This window comes from Magnolia sinica, chromosome 1 (genome assembly GCF_029962835.1).
Source record: "Magnolia sinica isolate HGM2019 chromosome 1, MsV1, whole genome shotgun sequence".
Taxonomy (NCBI): Eukaryota; Viridiplantae; Streptophyta; class Magnoliopsida; order Magnoliales; family Magnoliaceae; genus Magnolia; species Magnolia sinica.
The window spans coordinates 5,127,679-5,151,017 of NC_080573.1; the positions used below are offsets into that span (position 1 = coordinate 5,127,679).

Here is a 23,339-nt window from a genome sequence, read left to right on the forward strand (position 1 = left end):
CATGTTGTGACCGGGACGTGGGTCGAGGACGGAGGATGATGGCAACAGTCTGGCGGGAGACGGAAATGGTTTCGTGGTCCGCGGGTGCACTGTAACTGAACCCCATCTTCCTCAGGAGGGATCGTTGTGGTTTTGTAAAGCTTTTCCTTCGTTCTCCAGTAATCCCCCCACCTGGGGTAAGATTTGCCGTTCGTTTCTCGTTGGACAGGTAGGACGATGATCCTATCGTCCACTGCAACCCTGATATGAGATGGAAAAGGTTCCCATTTTCTTCTTCGGATGCGCATCCGAATCACTGCCATTTCTGCTCCGATCTTCGTCTTTGGATCCAGCTCAATCAGACTGCCCAAAACCGAAGCAGCTTGGACGAAAAATTCATCGTACCAAAACTCCAACGGGATTCCCCATATAAGAATCCAGAAGGATTCCTTTCCGAACGTGGAATATTCTTCCCATTTTTGAACTTTTGTCACTGGCCCGTCCGTATGAAGCCTCCCAGCGATGAGGAAAGAATCTAAAATGACACCCGGGCTAACATTGATCCAAAGATCATCGTAACTGATGGGTCTAATGGTGTAAAAACTGGGTGGGACGCCGCAGCACTCCTCGATCTATCTGCGAACTTGCGAGATGGAAGCTTCATGTTTTGTAGAGATCACTACAGTATTCTGCAATTCTGACTGTGAACGATCGAAGCGATCTTGAGCAATACGAAAGTCATACGAGAGCTGATTCTCCGAAGCGGCAGGTTGTTTCACTTTATCAGTATGATGAGCATCATCTGCAACCCCAGAGAGTTTTTTCTGCGATTGTTGAGGCAAGGAAGCCGAAGAGGAATTTAGAAGCACCTCTTTAAAGGATAAACCCTAGTTATGGGGAGTACGGTTGGAAGGTTTGAAGGATTTGATGAAAGGTCGCTTGAGGGTCGATATTCTAGCAGAATCGGACCGAGCTTTTCCCCGAGCAGGCCCGAATCGAGCCCTTTGAACCAACATCTTCTTTCCGCTGAAACTGACGCCGTGAAGCATGGCTACAGCTCTAGCCAACTCTGTTTTGCTACTCGCATGAATCCTCGATATCGTCCGGTCGCTCTGTCTCTGGGCATCACAACGTCCATGACGGCACCCGCCCGTCCGAAGATTCTCTCAAGATTAAGAGGGAACCAGCTGTGTGGATAGCCTTTTACGAAAATGGTAGGGAATGATTTGTATTTTCCTATTCCGTTGTCCTCCTGTGGCCTTTTGCGCCTTCTAGGATGAATCTGTTTCCATTCCCCATCATCATCAGCGATCGCGATATCAGTGGAGTTCTTTCCTTTCTCTTCATCATCGGTCTTGTCCTCGAGGTCTTTGTTATCATTGTCGGCATTACCTTCGGCCGTCGCCTTCATCGTAGTGCAATGCTTCAAGTTTCCATATTTTAAGTCTCACCATTAGCCTAACATCTTTGGATTGGGCTGGCAGCAGATATTCATTTACCCTTTTCGGGTCTTTTTGTAGAACATATGCTCCTGCCTCATTCTACCTTCTTGTTAACATTGCAAACATCCTCCTACTAGTTCCTCTACATAGTTTCTTGTCAAGTCATCTTTTTTTTTTTTTTTTCCTTTCCTTTGGCATCTTCCATTTTTCACATACTCTAATTTCTCATTGAATATTGGGGGGAGCCTTTGTATAAGCTTGATTGTTTCTTTTATGTTGCCAACTGCCTATTTATATCAACAAATACTTATATTTGTTTACTCTCTAATCTACCAAAAACTTGAGATTTTTTAAACAAATGTTAGTGAATAATTTTCTCAGATTAAACTATTTGTGTGAAGTGGACTGGCTGAGTAGAAGTTCAACTTTAGTCTTTTGGTCCCTTATGGAGGGGAAGAATGATTTTCTTTTCTCAACCCAATGGTATCAAGTAGGGACAACAATATTTAAAACCCAGATCGGACGTCGACCCATTTTTTGTGGGCAGTTTGATCCAATCGATCAGACCTGGTTGGCCTGTTTTGTTCCAGAAGTCTTTCTTATTTATAATAAAGAACAGCTAATTAACAACTAATTTGTTGTTAGGGAGTTTGGTTCTTGATGTAGGTGTGGGTTCATTCTTTGATAGATGTGGTTGCATCGTTTTTAGAAAACAGTTATTCCCATAGCCAACCAAAGGTGGTTCGGCCTGTTTTGATGGACGGTTCTAGTCCAGATTGATTTCATTGCTTGGTCCAGTCTGCATTTTAAAGCATTAATGGAAGGCTGAGGGCGGGAGGTCATTCATGATTGGTCACATTTTGTGCAACCACTTTAGGGAGGGAGGGAGAGAGGAAGGTGGGACATAGCTTTTGCACATCATGTTAGATACTTTGTAGTTCCTATTCTTATAATTCAAGGTCACAACTCAACTTTCCATGTTTACCTTTCTAACTGTTAGAGCTCAATATGCTTGGAGGAATCCTAAAATCACGCATACTTTCTTCAGGACACACGGAATGTGTGCAAAAAGTATGGGCCACTCATCTGACGGTCCCATCAAGGATCCATAGTCCAAAATTCAGTTCTTGCCTGCAATATTCTGCATGTGATATTAACATTGCTTGTATATGTATATCCACACGTGAACAAATATTTTGGTGACCTTGTCAATTCAATCTGGTTGTCCACACTGATGCATTGGTAAAAATTCTAAATGTCATGTATTAAAGGATCTTTTCATCAGTTAATTTACTATATAAAATTTCCCTTTTCTTTATCATGTCAAATAAAATGGAATCATATGCTGAGTTCTATTGCCTATATAAAGTTGGATTTAACTATCTAGTATCTAATATACTTGTGTTATCTTGTTTAATTTTTTCATTCTCCATTGCTTAGAACATCTTCAGGGGCTTGCCTCAATTTTTTTTAATCTTCTCTTCAGCTATGGGCAGTATCTCAGATTCAGATCTCCCACATGATGTTTACTCGTCATTAAAGTGTCAATCAAAGGTTCATGCACACCTCAATAGAATTCCAGATCGACTCTCTATAGTTTTAAATGGCCACACAAAGGCTGTCAATGCCATACAATGGTCACCTACTCATGGTGAGAACTTATGGGCTCCTAACTTTTGTTGCTTTTATTTTTTTATAATATTGTTTGTTTCTTCTCTTTCTCTTTTTTTATTGTGTAGTTTTCATTGCTACATTTGTTTTCATTGTGTTTGTTAAGGTATGAAGAATAAGTATTCATTTCTCAACGTTGCTCCTTTTATCTGCGACATCTTTTTTTCATTGTTGGATTCTGAGCAAGTTGCTTCAATGGGATAGATTTCAAAGGGAGAAATTGATGTAGGACGGCCTAATCCAACCTTAAATGAGTATGGTATTTGAAAGGGGCAGATTCATGCAATCTTAAAAAACAAATAAATATCAGCCTGCTCTATACATCATAAACACAAGAAAGAAATAAGGTTAATATAGCATTGATTAGGGCCATCCATCACAAACACGAAGTATTGAATCTTAAAATCTGAATCTGGTTGGATCCGGCGAAAGATAGAACTTTTGTCTTGCAATAGGTCCGTCTAACGATCCAAGTGGATTTTCTAATCCAGAAAAATAGGAATTTCCTGGATTGGGAAATCTAGAAATTTCAGAAAAAAAAAAAAAAAGTGGTTCTTCAAATTTAGATTTGGGTGATGGGTTTTATGGGGGGATGAAAAGCTTTTGAGATCTAATGATTTAGAAAAAAAAAAAGCTTTGGCTTCTAAATCTAAATATTCTAGGAGAAAAGGAAGAGAATGGGGTTAAAGAAAAGAGTACCTTAAGAAAAGAGAGAAGGAGAAAGAAGTAGGGGATGAGAAATCGTTTACCTGGGCCTCACGCCCTCTTCCAATCACTGGAAGTGGAAGACGAGATCGTCATAAGTAAAAAGCTCTCTTTTTTTTCTTTCATAAACATAACATCACATGCTATAGGTTTAGGGCAACCCTTATAAATTCGTAATTACATGAAATTATGAAAATACCCCTACTAAAAAAAGTTTTAAAAAAAAAGAAATTCGCACAAAATTGTGCACAAACTGTCTCAAAACTTAAATAAGTCAAATGTTCATAAACTAAATGCAAATTGAAAATGCCCAATGGCCCTCGATAATAGTGCCGTGAAGGTGGTGTAATGAAGGTGAGCCGTGACGATCCAACGGTTCGATCACACCATCCTCACGATCCAACGGTCCAAGTGTCTCCTATAAGCAACTTACACATGTCACGAGCACATGCGTAAGGTCTTTAACCTCTAGAGACCCGACCTGTATCCGTCATCCAACCACATTGACACGGGTGACGCACGCCTCCTGCGTTGATATACTTTGAATGGCCTGGTGTCCGCATCAACTCCCCTCGGTTGAGAAGATCTCGACTCCGACGAGATAAAACTCTTGTGCTTTTCTAACGAATCTGGATCTAGTCGTTGTACCTCTGCTTCTGTCAACCATGTATAGTCGGATGATGGTCTGTTCTACTACTTTACTAAGTACCTTTGAAATCCACCGTCCCGAGTGGAAACAATTTGCTCATCCACAATTCCTTCAATTTCTTCTCTATCTCAAGTATAGTAGGCATAGGTGGTGTAGGTTGGGAAGAAAATTCAGAAAGTGGCCAATGGTCTGGAACAAAATTAGGGTCTATGGGATGGCTTGAACAAGGCATTAGATCCTCCACATTGAATGTTGAACTAATCCCCATGCGAGGTGGAAGATCTATCACATACGCATTGGACCCAATCTTTTTCAGAATCTTAAATGGTCATACACTGCGTGCTTGTAACTTTTTAACGGTACCTTGTGAGAGCCGTTCTGGCCTTATCCTAACCATTACATAATCACCCTCATTAAATTCTTGAATTCTACGATGTAAGTCAGCTGAAATTTTGTATTGTTCATTACTAGCATTTATCCACCTCCTAATCTCTGCATGCAACTCATGAATGTGATGGGAAAAGTGCATCGGCTGACTCTGAGGTCTGACATAGGTAACAAATCTATGGGTAGTCTAGGTTTATAACCACTAACAATCTCGAATGGACTCATACCCGTAGACCTATTAACTGAACTGTTATATGCAAACTCAGCGACTGGCAAGACTAAGTCCCAAGTTTTAATGTGTTCACCCACCAAATATCGTAGTAGATTTCCGAAACTTCGATTCACAACCTCAGTTTGGCCATCAGTTTGAGGATGGTAGGTAGACGAGAACTGGAGTCTTGTACCCATCATATGCCATAATGTCTTCCAAAAATAACTAGTAAACCGGACATCCCTGTCAGACAATATGGTCTTAGGCAAACCATGTAATCGAACCACCCCCTCAAAGAAAATCTTAGCTATGTTGGATGCATCTGAGGTTTTAGAACAACGGAGAAAGTGGGCCATTTTTTAGAAACGGTCCACGACCACAAAAATGGAATCGTGCTTTTTAATTGTCTTGGAAAGTCCAAGCATGAAATCCATACTGATGTCTTGCCACGGTGCGTGTGACACTGGCAATGGCGTGTACAATCCAGTATTTTGCTTCTTCTGTTTTGCCAGTTGACATGTTCGACATTGCCCTAAAATTTTGGATACGTCTCGCTTGAGAGTTGGCCAATAAAATCGATCCTCCACTAGGGCAATGGTTGTTCACTCCCCAAGTATAGGGTTGTGATGTAGTAATAAACTCGGTAAGACCGAGGTCGAATCCACAGGGACTGAAACTTGTACGTTTCCTGAAACTAGATAGAAATAGAACTAGCCTAAGATGCAATCTAAATCAAATATAAATTGATGAATAATGGTGAGAGATGAATGTAAAACTTAAGGAATTTAGAGGAAGGAAACTAGGGATTCAGAGGATCCACTTGTAGGGATCAGGGAGATCTTTTGCCTGCATCAAGAATCACGGAAATCAAACTGAACCTGCTTGATCTAGTCTTCACAAGATGAAAGGTATATGAATTAGAATGGATTCCATCACCTAACCATGCCCAGGAGACAAAGTAAACAACAGAATTAAGCTAATTACCAACCAACCAACAATGTATGAAAATCAGGAAGGATACTGTCATCCTACCATGCCCATGGAACAATGATGAACAACAGGGCTTCCTGACTTCATAAACATAAAAAGGGGAAAGGAATACTCAAAGCCATTGCAAACCCATTGTAATTTCAGTCACAACAGACCGTTAAAGACTAAGAAAAATATTCCTTTAAAAGTCAACTAAATCAAATTCAGTTTATGAATTTTAACTTAAAGGCACAAAATAGAATCTCCCATCTCGCTACAGGCTTCACCTCTTAGCCCTAGCTAAGAGGTTTAGCCACACATGAATGGGCTAAATTCAAAATCAACAACAGAAGAAGGAGAAAGGAAATAGGAAAAAAAACCAGGTTCAGGTCCAGCCCAAGCCTTGCTCCACCTTCAGCCACGTCCATCTTCCTTCTCAATCCTTTCTCATCTCCAAAACCGAGCCCTTTGGATCTTCCCTGACGTCCAGCAAAAAGCCCCCCTACTCAATGCTTTCCTCCCTCTTTCTTATAGCCCCAGGGCCCTAGAGAAATCCGTTTGATGTTGCTGTTGTTGGTGGGACTTCTTATGCAGCAGCGTGCGCAAGCCAGGCTTGCGCACCGAGCTTCGTTGTTGGTGGGGCCCATGATCAGTGTTGCATGAGGAATCAACACCGTCCATCGGCTTAATGGCGAGATTTCGGTCTGAGATTGACCGTTTTGGCCGGCAGCTGAGGTGGTCCACCAAGTGAATTGTGCAGCGACTGTCTCAACGTCCAGCAAGATGGAGCGCGATCCCTGTCGTGATACTGAGCAATCTCACCTACACCTTGGTTTAGATCATTGCCCAGATATATTGGACGGTCTGGATCATGCGTCCGACCACCACCATGGACGTATAATGGCCCGAGAAAGCCGAGCAGCGTCCGGTTTTCATGGACGCCCGTAACAGAGCACGCGCTGACGCTTGGTGGGGCCCACTTTATTGGTGTTTTGAAAGATCCACTCCGTCTATTCGTATCAGCTCGAAAAAACAGGCGGGACTCACTATTTTTGGATAAAAATCGGTGCGGTCCAGGGGTGATTTCATTCAGCCGTCCGTCACACGTTTGGGCAGCTAGAGATCAATATCCGCTGTATATTGGAATTTTGTCGCCTAGGACTTGGTGAGCGGGTCGTTATGGATCCGATGAATGGCTTGGATTCTTTATTTGGACAATGGGTGGGGCCCACAGCGTCAACCGACGATGACAGGAGATCTTGCTGTAACGGCAGTTTCCGTTTTGGAGAAGGAAGTCGGTCAAAACCGACTTTGACTGGGCTCCTCAATCCGGCGCACCTCCAGTGCACGTGTGCTGAGCACACGCACTCTATGTAAGTGGCTCCCACCATGATGTTTTGAGAAATCTAATCTGTCCATCCGTTCTTTCAGCTAATTTAAGGGGTTGAGCCCAAGTTGGAAGCATATCCAGAGATCCAGTGGGCCCCAGGTTGATGATTCATGGGTTAATATGAACGTTAGGCCACGTCCACAACGATCCAACGGCTGAAATTTGACGTGTATGGTTAATTTATGGTCCTTAGGCCATGTATGAATTTTTGAGCCAAACAGATGATGGAAACCCAGTGATCTTGCATTTTGGCTGACTTTCAGGCCGCTTGAGCTTCAGTTTCTCAATTTTCGCGGACCCCTGGTGTGAAATTCCGTTGATCTTGGTCCCCTGGAGTCCGTCCCTTGCCCTGGTGCATTCTGAACATTAATTCCATGCTTTTAGCATCCCGATCCAGTCCCAGCTCGCAATTCCACCTTGCAACAAAAACATGATTAAAAAGGGCTATTAAACGGTACCATGTTCATAAATCTAGGCAACAACTGGGCCTGATATGCAATATTTGACCCTCAACAATGGTCTTATCTCGACCAAAATAGCCAGCAATACCTCCAGCATGAAGCTCCCAAACAAGGAAATCTTGGAGGGAAGTGCGGGGAATACAAAGTCGGTCTCCTTTGAAAAGGAAACCATCTTTCAGCACGAACTCACCCGAACTATGCTGGGCACCTAAGAGTGACATGTATGTTCCCCCAAAATCTGGACACATGGGATACTCGTCTTTCAATTGCTCAAACCCGACAACTTCTACACTTAAGGAGTTGAGCAATGTCACTCTCCTACTAAGGGCATCGGCTGGTTTGTTCTCGATCTCGGCTTTATGTTTCAGAACAAATGAATATTCCTGAAGAAACGCTGCCCACTTGGCATGCCTTGGGTTAAGCTTCTTTTGGGAATTCAAATACCTCAAAGCCTCGTGATTAGAAAACAAAACAAATTCTTGCGGTAGAAGATAATGACGCCAATAACGTAGCGACTGCACAACCGCATAAAATTCTTTGTCATAGGTGGAATACTTTTGTTTTGCCTTATTCAGTTTCTCACTGAAATAGGCAACTGGATGACCCTCTTGGCTTAGTACTCCTCCTATACCTACGCCGAAGCATCACACGCTACTTCAAAGACTTTAGAAAAATCCGGAAGACGCATGACGGGAGCTTCTATCATCTTACCCTTAATATCTTTGAATGCCTTAGCTGCAGCCTTAGACCATATGAACTCTCCCTTTTTAATGCAATCAGTAATGGGAGCCATAATAGTGCTAAACCCTTGAATAAACTGACGATAAAATGTGGCTAAGCCATGAAAGCTTCTCACTTCATGTATGTTCCGCGGTACAGGCCAGTCAACTATGGCCTTGACTTTTTCTGGATCTGCTCGCATCCCTATAGACGACACTATGAACCCTAAGAAGACAACCCTATCAGACAAGAACGAACATTTCTTGAGGTTAGCACATAACCTCTCCGCCCTCAGGACACTACAAACCTGCCTCAAGTGGTCGAGATGCAGCTCTTTAGTGGTACTATATATAAGTATGTCATCAAAATAAACCACTAAGAACTTCCCCATAAAGAGTCTTAAAACCTGGGTCATCACACGTATAAAAGTATTAGGTGCGTTAGTCAAGCCAAAGGGCATGACCAACCACTCGTACAACCCATCCTTCGTCTTGAAGGCTGTCTTTCACTCATCTCCAGGGCGTATGCGTATCTGGTGATGCCCGCTCTTGAGGTCTATCTTGGAAAAAATGGTGGATCTGGCCATCATGTCTAACATATCATCAAGCCTCGGTATTGGAAACCGATACTTGATTGTGATCTTATTAATGGCCCTACTGTCCACACACATCTGCCACGTACCATCTTTCTTTGGTGTTAATAGCGTTGGTACGGCATACAGACTCATGGTCTCACGAATGAAACCTTTTTGCAGGAGCTCATTTACCTGTCTATACAACTCTGCATGCTCTGCAGGATTCATCCTGTAATGAGGAAGGTTCGGTAAAGTAGACCCCGGGACGAAATCAATGGCATGCTAGATGTCCCGCATAGGTGGAAGCGCATCCAATAAATCCTCAGGGAATACATCACTATACTCCTCAAGAACCGAAGTCACCTCAGGGGATAACTTTACATGAACGTCTGGTGTAACTTCCCTAGCCATTAGGGCGTACACCGTCGAATCATCCTCTGTCTCTTTCTCAAACTCTTTTGCATTTATGATATGTAGAGACTTCAGAATAGATTTCCTCACATCCTTCCTTGACTCACTCGTTTTCACACCCCTAGCCTTGTCCATGTGGCTCTTGGGTGGTAACGGATTAATCTTGATTTTCTTGCCCTCATGCGTGAATGTACACACGTTCGAGCGACCAAAAATCGTGACATCTCTATTGTATAACCACGGCCTCCCTAGAATGATGTGACCTACATTCATAGGTAAAACATCACACCACAACATGTCTTTATATGAACCAATTTAGATGGGGTCTAAACACTGCTGGGACACAGGCATAGAAGACGTGTCAACCCAAGAAACCTTGTAGGGCTGAGGGTGAGGGATGGGCTTCAAACCCAAACGAGTAACTGTGCTAGCTGAGACCACGTTGGTGCAACTACCACTATCCACAATGACTTTGTAATTTTTGTCATCGCTCTTGATAAACGTGTAGAAAATTGTGCTTCTGCGCCAATCATCACTCTCCTTGGCCTGCACCAAAGCACATCTAACTACAGCTAGTAGTGCAGTATCTGGTTCTTCTTCTTCATAATCACTAGTGCCTATCTGTGGGTGATATTCCTCAACTTCATAATCACCCGTGTCATCCGCATTTTCATTTGACTCGTCTATGACTAGGGCTTTCCCGCGAGTCTTTGCCATGCAGTGGTATGCGAAATGACCTGTACCTCCGCACTCATAATATCTCAAGTGAGTACCACTGCCAGGATTGGCACTAAGGACACCTTTGCCCTTATAATTCTTAGGCTTAGGTGGTGCACTAGCCTGCGCCCTAGGCTGACTTCCAATGTTAGGTTTGGTTCCCTGAAAACCAGATCTAACAGTAGAGTCTTGGGACTCAAAGCGCCTCGTGACAGGAGACTTTAGGTAAAGCTCTAACTCCTGTACAACTTGGTAAGCCTGATCCAAGTCACTCACCGCATGGGTCATAAGCTTACGCTGCAAATCCATGCGAAGACCCACCTTGAAACGCGCCAGCGCCACTAAGGGATCCTCCTGAATATCACACCGCATTATATACTCAAATTTTGTGATGTAATCTGCAACCGACATAGATCCTTGGCGTAATGCTTACCACTGATCTAGGAGCTTTTGACGGTAAGAGAGGGGAAGATATTTTTCCTTTAATAACTCTATCTTTACCCAATGTGCGACTGGGACACCTCCTGATCTCTCGATCCTACGCTCCGTATTTGTCCAAAACAATTTAGCTTGACCCACAAGTTTCATTTTCGCAAACCACATCTATCGGTTCTCAGACATCTCGTACCATTCGAAATAATGGTCCATATCCGCTAACCAATCAAGGAATGCTTTTGGGTCAAGACGCCCATCAAAACTAGGAGCATCTACTTTAACACTCTTTGAGACCCTCTCATCGACATCATAACGGTCTTGATACTTGACAACGGGCTGCGGATTTCGCGCCCCTCCACATCCTACCCCTCAGCCACGTGCCCCACGACCTCTACCAAGATTTCCTACTCATTCCTCAACTACTCCCTCTACTGAGACTGTTCATCCCCTCCAATGTCAGAGATTTCTCTTAGGGATGCTTCTATCTGATCCATACGGGTATTTGTGTTCCTAGATTGTGCCTCAATGGCTGCCAAACATTAGTTGATCGTGTTCATCATCTCAGTTAACTGTTCCATATTAAAAATTGGGCGTAGACCAAATCCTCTACCAGTCCGAGTGGGCATACACAATAAGACTCAACTTAGGTTTCCTAAAACACGACTCTAGGAGATTGTTTTGACACAAGACTATGGACACCGACGATCCTAACTTTTAAAATGATGCAAATGTGGAAAAATTCAGATCTAGACTTTTTTTTTTTTTTTTTTTTTGCAAGTCTAAAATTTTCAGATCTAGACTCTATATGCGATGCATGAAACCCTAAAAAAAAATAAAATCTAGACTCTTGATAACTCGATCTAAGACGATCCAATGCAAGAACCTAAGCTTTGATACCAAAATTGATGTAGGACGGCCTAATCCAACCTTAAATGAGCATGGTATTTGAAAGGGGCAGATTCATGCAATCTTAAAAAACAAATAAATATCAGCCTGCTTTATACATCATAAACACAAGAAAAAAATAAGGTTAATATAGCATTGATTAGGGCCATCCATCACAAACACGAAGTATTGAATCTTAAAATCTGAATTTAGTTGGATCCGGCGAAAGATAGAACTTTCATCTTGCAATAGGTCCGTCTAACGATCCAAGTGGATTTTCTAATCTAGAAAAATAGGAATTTCCTGAATTGGGAAATCTGGAAATTTTAGGAAAAAAAATGGTGGTTCTTCAAATTTAGATTTGGGTGATGGGTTTTATGGGGGGATGAAAAGCTTTTGAGATCTAATGATTTAGACAAATAATAATTTTAAAAAAAAAAGCTTTGGCTTCTAAATCTAAATATTCTAAGAGAAAAGGAAGAGAATGGGGTTAAAGAAAAGAGTACCTTAAGAAAAGAGAGAAGGAGAAAGAAGTAGGGGATGAGAAATCGTTTACCTGGGCCTCACGCCCTCTTCCAATCACTGGAAGTCGAAGACGAGATCATCATAAGTAAAAAGCTCTCTTTTTTTCCTTTCATAAACATAACATCACATGCTATGGGTTTAGGGCAACCCTTATAAATTCGTAATTATATGAAATTACCAAAATACCCCTACTAAAAAAAGTTTCAAAAAAAAAAAGAAATTCGCACAAAATTGTGCACAAACTGTCTCAAAACTTAAATAAGTCAAATGTTCATAAACTAAATGCAAATTGAAAATGCCTAATGGCCTCTGATGATAGTGCCGTGAAGGTGGTGTAATGAAGGTGGGCCGTGACGATCCAACAGTCCAATCACACCATCCTCACGATCCAACGGTCTAAGTGTCTCCTATAAGCAACTTACACATGTCACGAACACATGTAAGGTCTTCAACCTCTAGAGACCCGACCCGTATCCATCATCCAACCACATTGACACGGGTGACGCATGCCTCCTGCATTGATATACTTTGAATGGCCTGGTGTCCGCATCAGATATGTCGCAAATACCATGGATTCACAAGTTGATATATTTAAACTAGATGCACAATAGTCATCGAAATGATAATCGGTGGAAAATTTTGTAAAAATTTCATCTTGGATAAGATGGTGACGAAATTGTCAAATTTAGGTTACTTTCTAACTTGTTAAGAACATCCAACTTGGCATTGCATTTTGTCATATTCCACTAGAAAATGCTCCTTGAAAAGCAAGCTCTACACTATCATTCCAATGGATCAATGTCATATCCTTCTTGGATGACTATAGCTTGAAAGGCTATCTATAATGAAAAGAAGAATACTAATCTGTTCAAGAAGGATGGAGGTTCAGAATGATGTCGTTGTTTGAGAAGACCACGAGTTCTAATAATCCTTTCGAAGTAACAAGGGAAAGGATTATTAGAATATAGATCCTCTTTCCTTTGGAAAGGCATATCTAGAGTGGCCCCGGATGTGGAGGGTCTGGGTTTTGTTGTGAGTAATGTACAAGAGTATCGTTCTGGGATGATGTTTTGCTTGAGGAATTACTGTTGAGGTATTTGTTTACTGCTCTCATTGCTATCTCCTCTAATGGTAATGCCTTGGTGGCGAATTTCTGGTCCTCTAGAGGTGGATGGTCCATCCCCTGTCGGAGGAACTCAAGGAAGAATTACTTCGACCAACTTATTTCCTTGTTTTCTCGATTATAGGGAGTGCACTTGTCCTTGGATGTGGCTATTGTTTTGAGCTGGAGATTCGAAAAGTTGGGAGCCTTCTCAGTTAGGGTGTTGTACTCACACTTGGTGAAGAAGGTTCACTTTGAAGGTTAATGCAAGGGCATTATCACACCGGGCTCAAGTGGGGTGGCTTGTGGGATGCAGGGGCACACTCGGGGTGAGTGGCCTGTGTGAGGCAGAACCCATGTGATGTGGAGCCCACGAGGGAGGACCTAACCCATGGGATGTGGGGCCTGAGCTATGAGATAAAGGGATTGATTTGTCATGCTCTATTAGTTCGAGCTTTTGGAGTAAGTGATTAGTTGTCCTGCACCAAAGTTGTAATGCATACCTTTGTGATTTGGAGATATAGGATGCCTTCGAAGATCACTGCCTTTGCCTAGTTCGCTTGCGGAAACATTATTTTGACTTTAGACAACTTATCGAAGCACAACACAATTCTTCTGGATGCTTGCTTGCTATGTCTCCAAGTAGCTGGGGATGTCAATCACTTGTTCCTGCATTGCATTTTTGCCAGGATTGTTTGGTCTAGTATTTTTAAGGAAGCCAATCTCTTATTGGTGGTGTTGGGGTTCAGTCGATGCCTCGTTCGATGCTTGGCACAAGGACTTTGGTGGAAGATTTGGAAAGCGAAGAAGGAGAATGGCTTTGCTGGCAATTTTGTGGTATATTTGGCTAGAGAGGAACAATCAAATTTTCAACAATATTAGTAACGATGCCTTACAAGTTCTTAAGAGGGTCATTCGGTCTATCCAAGAGTGGTATCTTCTTGGTTTAGTGTTGCAGGGAGGGTTTGATTTTGGATCTAAAGCATTTTTTATTTTATTTTTTGTTGGGTGGGGTCCTTGTAGTTTCTGTTTCCTTCTTTGGATGAGTCTGTCTAGTTTGGGGGTGGGTTTGTAATTTCTTTGTGCTTCTCCTTTTTGTATAGTTTTTGGTTTCCTTTTGGCTGTTTGGCCGCAATAATATTCATCTTTCAAAAAAAAAAAAAAAAAACAATATAAGGGCATGTAAATGCTTGTACTAGAGGTATTTTGTCCACTTTTAATGACATATATCATGGTGTGGGCACCTTAATAGCTGTCCATGCAACATTTCCCCCTCTTTTCTAGACAAAAATCTAGGTGTGGAAACTTTGATGTGTATCCTTAGTACATTTTGTTGACTTTTTCAAGTTAAAAATCTAAGGGCACATAAATCCTTATACTTGAGGAATTTCGCCCACATTTCAAGTTGGAGGTTCAGGTAAGGTAACCTAATTGCTGACCCCTTACACCTACTTTTCAAGTTAAAAATCTTGGCAACAATATGCAAGCACTTATCATTAAGGCATTTTGCCCACTTCTTAAGTTAAAATTATTGGGCACCTAAATGCCTAGAGGCATTTTACCTACTTTTTACATTAAAAATACAGGTGAGGGTACCTAAATGACTATGCTTGTGAAAATTTTCCTACTATTGAAGTTTTTTTTAAAAATAAAAAATTCAAGGGCACTTAAATGCCTATCTTGAGTAATTTACTCACTTCTTCTTTTCTTTTCTTTTTTTTCTTTTTTTTCCCCTAAAGCAATAATGGAATATATTTAAATTTAAAGCTAAAAGAGAAAAATAAAGGTGAAAAGGGAGAAAAAAAAAGAAAAAAAGAAAAAGAAGAGATGATTGAGGAACAACCCTTGGGAGTGTGGCTTATCATTCGAACCACCTAGTAGCAATTTCAAACCCCTCATGGCCATGGTGTGCCGTAAAGGCCGTTACGTAAAGGTAGCGGTGGCAACCGTTACCGGTTACGGGGTCGTAATGGCCATAACAGCCGTTATGGAAAAAAAATGACCTATAATTGTTGTTAACGACACGTTACATCCCCTATAGAGGCCATAATAGCCCCGTAATGGTTTATTATAGGACATAGATAGGTTTTTCATACTTTTTAATCAACATTATGGGGCAGATACATGTTTTTCAAGGGTTTTTTCAATAAATAAAAAAAAATAAAAAAAAAGGGGGACCGTAACAGTCATTATGCCCCGTATCGTAAAGGTAACAGTGGTGGCCGTTATGGGCACCGTTACCGTTACGGAACACGTTGCTCATGGCTGCAAAAAAAGGGACCTTTTACCTTGTGTGGAATTTCTCAACCTTCCCGAATTTGGTTAGCCGGTGTTTATCGTATTAGTATTGCACCCTTGGGATACGAATACAGATACATGTTAGTTATCGCATGGAATATATTGTTTGTATCACAAAATTTATTGTACTTTTTGGGAAACATTGGGAAATTGGTTGAGTTTTTAAATGAAACTTTAGGGATTCTTAAAAAAGACATTAATACACATTTTTAAATCATAACATCACAAAAAACAAGTGCACATAATAGGTTTTTTTACCTGATATTTTTATTTAAAAAATAAATAACTTTTCACCCTAATATTTTTAACTGAATCAAAACTTGCCCTAAATCCACCTTGATCTTGATTTTGGCTTGAAAACTTTATTTCTCACAAAAGATTCAAGAAGATGGACTGAAATCCACCCTAGAGGTTTTTAGAAGAGGGAAGAAAGAAGGAAAATGACGAGAAATCAAGTTTCTTTTTCCTCAATATAGCCCTACACTCCCGGACGGTATCAATGATATTTGTTAATATCGATGGATATCATTGATACACAGGAAAAGTACCAAAAAAAAAGTAGCGATATATCACGATATCTGCGATTTCGTGCGATACATTTAACGATACATGGGATTTTTTATACTCCACAGGGGTTTTGTTTCACGGAGCTGCGATATTGATAATATTGGCCGATGTTATCGATACCGCAAACACTGTGGTCAACCCAAATTCAAATTGGGTTAGTGTTTTCCAACCCAAACCCAACTCGAGGACCTTGACAATTTGAGTCGAACTCGATTTGGGTGAAACCGAACCCAAGTTGCAGCCCTACCTTAAAGTCTATCCTTGAGGCATTTCCCCACTTTATTAGATAGATCGGGGTGATGGAACCTACAAGCCCACCTTTGTGGCATTTTTCTCACTTTTCATTTTAAAAATCTCCACAAGGGCACCTAAATGCTTATCTTTAAGGCAATTTCCCCACTTTTCAAGTTAAAAATCCAGGTAGTGGTTCCTAAGCTTTTCACAATAAAAACCTAGGTGTGTGCACCCAAACACCAATCCATGAGGGATTTTGCCCAATTCTCAATTTAAAAAAATCAAGGAGAGCGCATCTAAATGCTTATCCTTGAACCATTTTGCCCACATTTTAAGTTGAAAATCCAGATAAGTGCACTTAAATGCCTATCTTTGAGAGATTTTGCCCACTTCTCAAGTTGAAAATATTTGTAAGGACACCTAAATTCCAATCAAGGCATTTTGCCAATGTCTTAAGTTGAAAATGGCTGTAAAGGCACCTAAATTTCTATCCTCAAGGCATTTTGCCTACTTTTCCAAGATAAAAATGTTGGTAATGGTGTTTAAAAGCTTATCCTTTAAGTAATTTTCTTTCTTTTAAAGCTGAAAATCTAGGTAGGGGCACCATGGTGTGCCATAAAGGCCATTACAGGGCCATAAAGGTCGTTATGTAAAGGTAACGGTGGCAACCATTACACGTTACGGGGTCGTAACGGCTGTAACAACCGTTATGGAAAAAATGACCCGTAACCACCGTTAACAACCTGTTACACCCCCCCTATAAAGGTCATAACAGCCTTGTAATGGTCTGTTACGGGGCAAATACTGGTTTTTCATTTTTTTTATTTTTTTATTTTTTATTTTTATTTTTTTTCAATGTTACGAGGCAAATACATGTTTTATGAGTTTGTTCTTTTAATAAAAAAAGAGGCCGTTACGAGGGCCATAACAACTGTTATGACCGGTATCGTAATGGTTGACGGCACTGGCTATCCTTGCAAGGGAAAGGTATCATAAAGGTGCCCCACATGAATAGCCATTTGTTGAGGCACTGTGCCCACTTCTGTTAAAAATCTTTGTGAGGGAGCTTAGATGCCTATCCCTGCAGCATTTTGACCACTTTTCAAGTAAAACAATCCATATGAGGCACCTAAATGACAATCCTTGTTGCATTTTTCCTTCTTTTCTAGATCCTAAATCCTGTTCTTGTGGTATTTTGCTGACTTTTCATGTTAAAAGTTTTGGTAAGGACACCCTTGAGGCATTTTGCCAATTAAAAATTTCAGTAATTGCGCTGAAATGCCTATCCTTGAGGCAGTTTGCCCTATTTTTAAAGTTAAAAATCTCATTAAGGGTACCCTGGTGCTTATCCTCGGGGCATTTTGTCCTCTTTGCAAGTTAAAATTCTTGGTAGCAGCAACAAAATGCCTGTTCATGAGGGAAAATGCCCACTTTTCAGGTTAAAAATCCAGGTAAGAGCACCTAAATGTTAAAATTTCTCGGTAAGTGTACCTGAGTGCCTATCCTTGAAGCATTAAGCTTTGTTGTGATGCTAACCATATCACAGCACGAACAATAAATTTGCATTTTATGACATTTGATACTGCTCATTATTCACTGCTTTCTTCTATTCATTAACCACCAAGAGAGAATTGTTCATACTTTAAACTATAGCCAAGGTCTTGAATCTGAGTGCATTGCCCACCTTATTGTGGAACTGGCTTCACTATCGAGCCCCGGAATCCACATGGTGGGGGCCCACATGATGAGCTGCTTGGGGTTTTGAACATATGTGCAAGGTTGGTATGCATGGGTGATGAGACTCCTGGCAAGTCTAAATGTGTGGGTCTTGTTAGCAGGGTTTGGGAAACAATGGAAACTGTGAGACACACAGTTCACCTACAATCTTTTGCATTTAAAATAATATATATATATATAATTTAATTTTAAAAAAATAAAAAAAAAATCTAGCTATCATGAGAGAAGCATCTTAACTTTTTAAAAATACATGAGTGGATAAAGCAATCATTGGTGCGTTTTTTTTTTTTTTTTTCTCTTTTTTTAAAAATATTGTAACTTGATTATGATTATGATCTCTTAATTTTAGCCTTCTAACAGAATCAGTCTTGCAGCCTATCTTCTTGCATCTGCCAGTATGGATCAAAATGTCTGCATATGGAATGTGTGGAGCAAAGGTCAGAAGAAAGCACGTATTTTCACCTTCCACAATGCAGCAGTCAAGGATCTTAGGTGGTCACAGCAAGGCTTATCTTTGCTTTCCTGTGGGTATGACTGCTCATCGAGGCTAGTTGATGTTGAGAAGGCAATAGAAATGCAACTTTTCAAGGAGGATCAAACTGTGGGAGCGGTTAGATTTCATCCAGGCAATTCAAATCTCTTCCTTTCAGGAGGGTCCAAGGGATTTTTGAGACTCTGGGATATAAGAGTTGGCAAGGTGGTACAGGAATATCTCCGAGGTCTCGGCCCCATTCTTGATGTTGAATTTAGTGTCGATGCCAAGCATTTCATCTCATCTAGTGATGTCTCCAAAGGCAATGTCAGTGAAAATTCCATCATTGTTTGGGATGTGCAACGACAGGTTCCTCTATCAAACCAGGTAAGAGATTCAATCAAGTTCTCCCTCGTTTCCCAGCAGACAGTCTTAAGAGGAAAAAGGCTATCTATATTGCTTTCTGCCTCACTATGTAATGATCTAGATCATTGTTATACAAGTTCCCACCCTCAATGTGCCCAATGGCAAAAACCTCACTAAATATATAGCTCCCCATATGAAGTTAGAAAAGGTGGTCCATAAAGCAGTTTTTAACTCACCTTCCTCTGTATCACAAAGATCACTGATCAATGAGAACTTTGGCGTGTTGGCTATACTGTGCTACTGTATAGATGAATGGTATGGATCATCACATGGTGGGTAAAGGGACCAAGTTTACCTGGATGGTGGGTCACTCAAATATGTGGTGTACAGGAACGAGTATGTGATGCACTACACTAGGGTTAGGATCATGTAGGTCTCTCCAATGCATTAAGTGTTTGCAATGTAGTTTTACATATGAATTGCTTCTGTAATTTGTATATATGAAAATATGAATATCATTATTATACATCCTACACATGTGGTGTTATATTATATGCATGCCATTGTATAAATCCTAATACTAAGAGCATAGAACTGTTATTTGAATCAGTAAAAATACTGATCCAGATTGCAAATGGCCCATAAGCAGGATCATGCAATTCAGAATGGAAAATGTAGGGAGGTTGGTGATTAGTTAACATTGGAAGGGACTAGTTAATTGGCTGGGCCTTTGGATGCGAACCTTGCCGACAAAGCTCGTATGAAGAATTGGCATCCTTATCAAAGCATCAAATAGTTAGTGCCACTTCTTGGTACTTTACTATCAACCACTTATACTAGCAGCAGTTATATGTGCCTTTCCATATATGAGCTTTCTAAGCCAACCTGCACCTCTACAGTTGGCTGGACGTGTGTGGGAGACAGGCCCATGAATTAGGTGGGCCTTCATGTAGATTACATGTTCATGAAATCAGTCTAGTCCCACTCATCAGACAGGCCACACGTGTATGAAACCACTTTTATAAAAGAAGTGGACGCCATTGTTGTCAAAATTGTTATCATATCACAAATCATAATAGGGGTTTGATCGTATCGATTTGCAAATTGTATCATAAATCATAAGATTTTTTTAATGATTTTCTTAAAAAATGTGCAAAATATAAATAAATCCGAAAAATTAAAAATGTCAACACTATCATGACATGTTATTACTTAAAAATGAAATGATTCTTATGTTCGTATCATAAATCATAATAAATTTTTTTTTTTTTTTTTTTTTTCAGTCTTTCAAGAATTTTTTTTCTGAAAAAACATGCAAGGATCCTTTAATAATTTATGTTCTTGTTACCTTTCTTGAATGTAGAATTGCATTGGAAAAGTGGTATTTGATTCTGTAGATCGAGGAAAAAATATTTTTTGATTTCTAACCATCGTTCCACAATGCATATGAGTCAACATGATTGTAACCATCCATAAAAATATCCTAGATAAGTCATATATCATTTTGGTATTTCGACCAATTAAGAAGTAAGAAATCATAAGGAAAAAAAAAAAAGGCTCTATGATTTAACGTTGTATATATATATATATATATATATATATATATATATATATATATATATATATATATATATATATATATATATATATATATAATCTCTTATAAAGAACCAAATAAAATAATTTACCTCTTCTAATGATTCTTTTTTTTTTTTCTTTCTAAATGATTCTTAAAGCCCCCACCAATCTAAAAACATAAAATGAAAGCCAAGTGAAGCTTAAAATAAAAGAAAACAAGTATAATTTGAATAGTAAATCGGGATTTGAATCGTAAATCATAGGATTCGAATGTGGCATTCAAATTGTTTTGCTTAAGATTTGACTCAAATTGTATTGTAGGATTTTGACAACACTAGTGGACACTGGTAAATATTCACTGTATGCACGTGCTTGTCTATTACATGAACCGGCCTGATTTTTGGGCCAGGTCATCTACAAGATGGGGCCTGCCTAATGCATGGATCTGATGTCCTAAATGCCAATTTGGTACATGTATCACCCCCGCGCCCCCCCCAGTTTCAGATCTTGCATACTTGCATATTATCATTGTAAACTGTTGTTGTGCGGCTTGCATTATAGTTTATGGAGATCCCTTCTCAGTACATGACTACATGTGACAAACATTTGCAGTGGTGGAACTGTTGATATCGTGAACCACCACATGAATGGGCTACATTCCAAAAATCGCATTGATTGTACATTCTGACCATCCAGTTGTGAGTTTTGCTGGTTGAATTTGAACTGTTGCTCTGAGCTAACTGTTCATTTTGCAGGCCACTGATCTGATTTTGCTACCATCTTCCCACAGTCCAATCCCCTTTTACTTTTCAAGATATTTCATATCCAAACAGCGGCCCATCAAATCAACAGTCCCAGTAGCTGTACATGCTTGCAGCAGCAAGTTGCATAGAACTTGTCTGATGCAAGCAGCCTAATAGTATTTCCCATTGTAATTTTATCAGTATAGCTTCATTGGGTAATTATTTATCAGAATACAGAATCGTTCCAGTTGGCAATGAATATCATGGACTTAGTGACATCCATCGTTTTCAGTCTTAGTTGTTGCTCCCCATGTGAGGCCCACAAAATTGTCGTTAGATTTGATTGTATGCCAGTGACAATTCTTTCTTTCCCTAAAAAAAAAGTTGCTGTCTTGGCTTAGTGGCTTTCATTTTCTTGTCATTTTTACTCAACTCATTGCAAATTGTCGAGCTTTTCTCAACCAAAAAAAGAAAAGAAAATAAAGGACCAGACAAGATGGTTTGCTGGTGCAGGTATTGTCGCTTTCAATCGTAAGATTTCTCTTTTTTAATCTGTAGATCTCCAGTGTTATGGCAGTATGATGTTTTTGTTTTCTTCTGTATATGAATTGAATTGAATTGCATTACATATGAAAGACGCAATTTGCTATTTTATTTCATGATGCAACCGAACCTGTCATTGCAGTTTTGTGCATTTCAAGTTGAATTTGAAATGGCAGTAATCTCTTATTATGATTGGCATGGGTTAACCTGTCATCCACATTGGATATTTACTCTTCATTGAATTGAATTATTGCAATCCAATTATTTTGAGTAATTGATAGTGCATCTCTCGTGATCATAGTATAACTCAAACATGGTCTTTTCCAGTATCAAAGATCAGTACTAACCAAAAGAATAGAATCGAAGAACCACTAGATTCTAAATGGAATCATATTTCTTTTGCTTTCTATAATGTAGAATATAACTTGCAGCGCTTATGTTTCCCTATGTTATTATCAGGTTTACGTGGAGGCCTATACCTGTCCATGTATTAGGTACCATCCAATCGAATCATGTTTCGTTGCACAGTCAAACGGAAACTACATTGCAATTTTCTCGTCAAGGCCACCATTCAAGTTAGACAAATACAAGAGGTATGAGAAACATAGTGTATCCGGCTTCGCCATCAAATGCAATTTCAGCTTGGATGGTGAGAAGCTTGCCTCAGGTTCCTCTGATGGGTATTTATATTTATATAGCTATAGATCTGCAGAGCTTGTTTGGAAAATAAAGGCATATGAGCAGGCATGTATAGATGTTGCTTTCCATCCCACCATGCCTAATGTGATAGCTTCATGCAGTTGGAACGGTGTTGTTTCTGTGTTTGAATAATATCATCTTCTGCACCTTGCTTTTATCACTGATCTGCGTATTTGAGTAGAAGATCAGAGACCTGTTTTTTGTGGGACCCATCTAGTGATGTGTGCATTAGTTAAGCTTAAGTACTCAATTTTAGATCAGTGAAATATGCTGTGATCGAATGTACCAAATTAGAATTTTGAGAGAGAGAGAGGCTCTATTTGGCAAGTTGCTAAAATGGCAATGGCCCAATATACAGGGTGCCCACATGGGTTTTGAAAGCATAGTTCTAAAACTCAATGACTCCAAACTCGACAGAGTCAGTCAGGAGGTTCAGTTCTGGCAGTGACCTGGCCATGACTTGGGAAGACCTTTCGAGTCTACTCGATAACTCGGCTGACTTGACGTGACTTGCATGACTCGAGCAGAGTCACTCGCCCAGTGCAGCCAGTTTTCAATAAAATCTACGACGCATGACAGCAGCTTACATAACACACGACTGGCCAAGTTATTCAGACTTGCTGTCTAATTTCTTATTTTCTTTAATGGAAATTGGAAGAAAAAGAAAATGCAAGTTACACTAATTAGCACTATGTAACCCTTGATTTATGTACGTGGTAATGGATTTGGGCCGTTGATGACTTGGGTGTGCATGGCAGCATGATATTAACTTGGAAATTCATAACCATCTATTACCAATGTTTGGACCTTGAAAAGCTTGGAGCAATGGTACAGGGGTGTGGATGGCAGCATGATATTAAGTTGGAAAT

The 23,339-nt window shown here is 40.1% G+C and overlaps 1 protein-coding gene across 1 annotated transcript in view; it reads left to right on the forward strand.

Annotated features, from left to right (window-relative positions):
- The window catches only part of LOC131237380 (uncharacterized), a 41,994-nt gene extending 19,264 nt beyond the window's left edge, over positions 1-22,730 (forward strand). Inside the window, exons 2-4 of the mRNA XM_058235103.1 lie at positions 2,908-3,072; positions 18,444-18,928; positions 22,231-22,730. Coding sequence (XP_058091086.1) covers positions 2,908-3,072; positions 18,444-18,928; positions 22,231-22,602 — 1,022 coding nt within the window. The 3' untranslated portion in view covers positions 22,603-22,730. The remainder of the gene's footprint in view (positions 1-2,907; positions 3,073-18,443; positions 18,929-22,230) is intronic.
- Positions 22,731-23,339: the final 609 nt, after the last annotated feature.